The sequence below is a fragment of the Schistocerca serialis genome, chromosome 7 (genome assembly GCF_023864345.2).
Source record: "Schistocerca serialis cubense isolate TAMUIC-IGC-003099 chromosome 7, iqSchSeri2.2, whole genome shotgun sequence".
Classification (NCBI taxonomy): Eukaryota; Metazoa; Arthropoda; class Insecta; order Orthoptera; family Acrididae; genus Schistocerca; species Schistocerca serialis.
This window is the reverse complement of record NC_064644.1, coordinates 245,870,713-245,874,249: the sequence shown is the minus strand read 5'-3', so window position 1 is coordinate 245,874,249 and position 3,537 is coordinate 245,870,713. Positions and strand designations below refer to the sequence as shown.

The 3,537-nt window shown below is 36.8% G+C and overlaps 1 protein-coding gene across 1 annotated transcript; it reads left to right on the top strand.

Annotated features, from left to right (window-relative positions):
* Window positions 1-612: 612 nt before the first annotated feature.
* On the top strand, window positions 613-2,358 carry LOC126412437 (uncharacterized). The gene is made up of 2 exons (XM_050082035.1): window positions 613-2,056; window positions 2,155-2,358. The coding sequence occupies exons 1-2, from the start codon at window positions 1,819-1,821 to the stop codon at window positions 2,253-2,255; spliced, it is 339 nt and encodes a 112-aa protein (XP_049937992.1). The 5' UTR covers window positions 613-1,818; the 3' UTR covers window positions 2,256-2,358.
* Window positions 2,359-3,537: the final 1,179 nt, after the last annotated feature.

Genomic DNA, 3,537 nt, shown 5'->3' with positions numbered 1-3,537 from the left:
TTTGATACTTTGATGAGGTTAGGGTACTACTGGAAGTTTGATGACATATCATTATTTTACATATTTCAGATGTGGCAACAAGACAATATGAGAGTAAAGGAGAATTAATTGTAAAGAAAAGAAAGAATATCAGTTGAACAAACACATTTCTCTTAACTGTCTGAGTAGTGTACCAAGTGGAAGATCATTTTGTTTAATATGTGAAAAATAAGAGAAGTTTTCGCCTCTTGTGTCAGAGTTTCTCACTGTAGTAGACCAACATATTTGACATTGTTGAAAACAGTTATCAGTCTGTTGCTAAGTATTAATTATTTGCAAATGGACAGATTTTATGCAGCATGACAGTCAACAGTTATGTAACATTTGCATTACACTATGAGCACTGTGCCACACAGCAAGAGCTTCCAGAAATGTTATCGCCTCTAAACAGAGGAGCTGAAAGGATGCATTACACAAAAGATAAAATGTACCCTCGCTTCCTCAAAAAAGCAAATTAAATTCTCATGTTTACCCATAGTAAGGTGTGATGTTTTTAGAAAGCTGAATTCTAAGGAAGTGTTCAGCAATGGATTGTTGAACAGCTATTTCCCCACACCACATGAGTTACACTAACACCTGATCATTACCATGTACTTGTCCTTTAGGCCGCCAGTATCACAAAACTAGTCACTAGTTCTGCAACTGCCTTACAGGCACACCAGAAATCAGTTGCCCATTTCCTGGTTAGTAGTGAAGTACAGTGGGCGGCGATTTATGTCGATTCCGTTTGTGTGATAGTGTCAGACAGTTCATTTAGAATATTTGGTGATTTACATAGTTTTTCAGAAGTGACGGATAAGCTTATTACACCGCAAGAAAATGTGCACAATACAAAGAGGAGGTATTTGCAGACTTGTAACGTAATTACAGCTTGTGTTAAAGAGTCAATACACAAAGAACTGTTGGGTAATATTGCCAACTCCAAAGAACTGCAATTTATACAAAAGTCAGACATGCCACAATAGTATGTATCAGAAAGGAGTGTGAAAATAAACCACATTGTTTACTGAAATCGCCAAGAGAGGGTGCTAAGAAACGATTGTTACAGACAGTTTTACAAAATTGGTAACTTGATAAATGCTGTTGGACTTTCAAAAAACAGTGTCAACATTATGCAACTTACTTACTGCTGTAAAACAGAAAATTAATTTTTCTTTGCAGAAAGCTGTTTTGCCGATGACACTGCATGAACTGAGATTTATCTGGAAGAGAAGTGTAGGTAAAAGGAAGATTTTGGTAGAGAGAACTGATGTAACTGACTGGTGATGCAAGTATTTTATGCAAGTAAGGAAGTTAAGTGAGCAAGACAAAGTTCTTTATATTGATGAAACTTAGGTGGAGAACAACATTAATAACAGAAAATGTCGACAGAATCGTAGACAGTTAATGGCAGAAACATAATTATTAGAATGAAATTTTCACTCTACAGTGGAATGTGCGCTGATATGAAACTTCCTGGCAGAGCGCTTGCCCACGAAAGGCAAAGGTCCCGAGTTCGAGTCTCGGTCCGGCACACAGTTTTAATCTGCCAGGAAGTAACATAATTATTGTTGTCTGTATAGGATCTGATACTGGTCTTGTGCCCCATAGGACTATCACAACAAAATGAACCTAAGAATTATTTTGGATTGGATTTAGACTGAAATAGTTATGAATCTGCCTCTCACCAGTACTACTGCTATGGACAGTGCTTCATATCACAATAAGTTTCATAACAAAGCTCCCAATTTGGCCCTTGAATAAAATGGGGAAATAATTGAGTGGTTGTTAAAAAGTTATATGATTGCTGACTTGTCAGTGACAAAAACAATAATATTTCACTTAATTGTACAATTTAAGCAAAAAGACCAAGTATTTAAAATTAACAAAATATTTGAAACCCGAGAACACACTGTGCTGCAGTTTCCACCATACAACCGCAGCCTTAATCCAGTTGAAGTGGCACGGGCAAAGCTTAAAAATGTTGTCAGAAGAAGAAAAATTTGCATTATGAAGTTACTACAGTTGGTGAAAGAAGGTGTGTAGTAATTTTGTGAGTTTTCTTTTTTTTATTCCAAACCAATTTTCAGTAACTGAGAAAAAGCATATATTCTCACTTGCCCCCAATTGTTTCAGGTTTGAAAACTATCACTCAGGATGAGTGGATTGCATACTACCTGCACATAGAGAAACTTGAAAAAGTGTGCTGGGTTCAGGATGGTGTTAAGAAGGAATAATGCAAGTAGATGCCATAATTATTCATTAGCAATTGGCGATGATCAAGACAGTGATATTGTTGAAGATGTCATATTTGGGCAATAAATAATAAATTTTTTTAAATATGTGTTGTTTATGTTTTCAGACATTTCCATTTTCATACAGTTTACATTTTATTTGGTATGAATGTACTACATGATGACAAAAGTATTATAAAATTTTCCAAGATAAATGCAGTCAAACTTGGTCCGAAGAAATAAACATTTTTATTATTGTTTGTACAAAACCAGCAATAATTCAAGAACTTTATACTCAAATTCATTAATTTTTTGCTAATAGAATGTGTTTTTGTTGTGTCAAACCTTTGCTGCTTATGAGACATGGCTCACCTGAATGGATTCCTTCACTAAATCTCTGCCTCAGTTATTGTTCACCTGATAATAAGGAACATTGCGTAAAACATGTATACAATAGCTGTGCTGTACATTCTTAAAATTTCCTTCAAAACATGCACTCTGGCTCTCAAGTTAAATGTAAAAAGTTTGAGACACAAGGTGCATCCAAATATAAAGGGAATTTTTATTTTTTGAAAATAATTTTAGTTACTGGTCTATATCAGTTTTACCCACTTCAAAATATTCTCCATTACATATCATACACTCATGTCAGCTCTTTCTCCAGTTCCTAGCACAGTTCTTGGACACTGTCTTTGAGATAGCTTTTAGCCCTTTCAGCATATCATTTTCAGTCTCACCTATGCTTGTAAAATAACTGTCAAAGGTTTTATTTATTTTTGGATACATAAGAGTTATATAAGGTGAATATGGAGGCTAAGGCATCATTATAGTGTTGTTTTTGGCCAAACATTCATGAACATTGAAATAACTGTGAGCAGGTGCACTGTCATGGTGCAGAAAACTATGAATTGTTCCACCACAAATCCCGACCTTTTTCAGATTGTCTCAGTAGGATAGGGTGGTGGATAGTGAAGTGCTGCTGGGGAGCGTGCGAGGATGAGGTGGGGAGAGCATAGGGCAGCTATGTGCAGTCAGGAGGCTAGACAAATGGCAGGGGAGAAGTGGGGAGAGAGGTGTAGCAGTGAAAGAGAGAAGTAAAAATACTGGGTGGAATGAGGGCTGTGTAGTGCTGGAATGGGAACAGGAAAGGGACTGGATGTGCGAGGACAATGACTAACAAAGGTCGAGGCCAGGAGGGTTACGGGAGCATGGTATATATTGCAGGGAAAGTCCCATCTGGGCTTTTCAGTAAAGCTGGTGTTGTTGGGAAGGATCCAAATGGCAC

Coding starts and splice junctions, on each gene's coding strand:
- LOC126412437 (XM_050082035.1), top strand. CDS start 1,819: ATGATTGCTGACTTGTCAGTGACAAAAACAATAATATTTCACTTAATT. Junction 2,057..2,154: donor ACTACAGTTGGTGAAAGAAG/GTGTGTAGTAAT, acceptor CAATTGTTTCAG/GTTTGAAAACTATCACTCAG.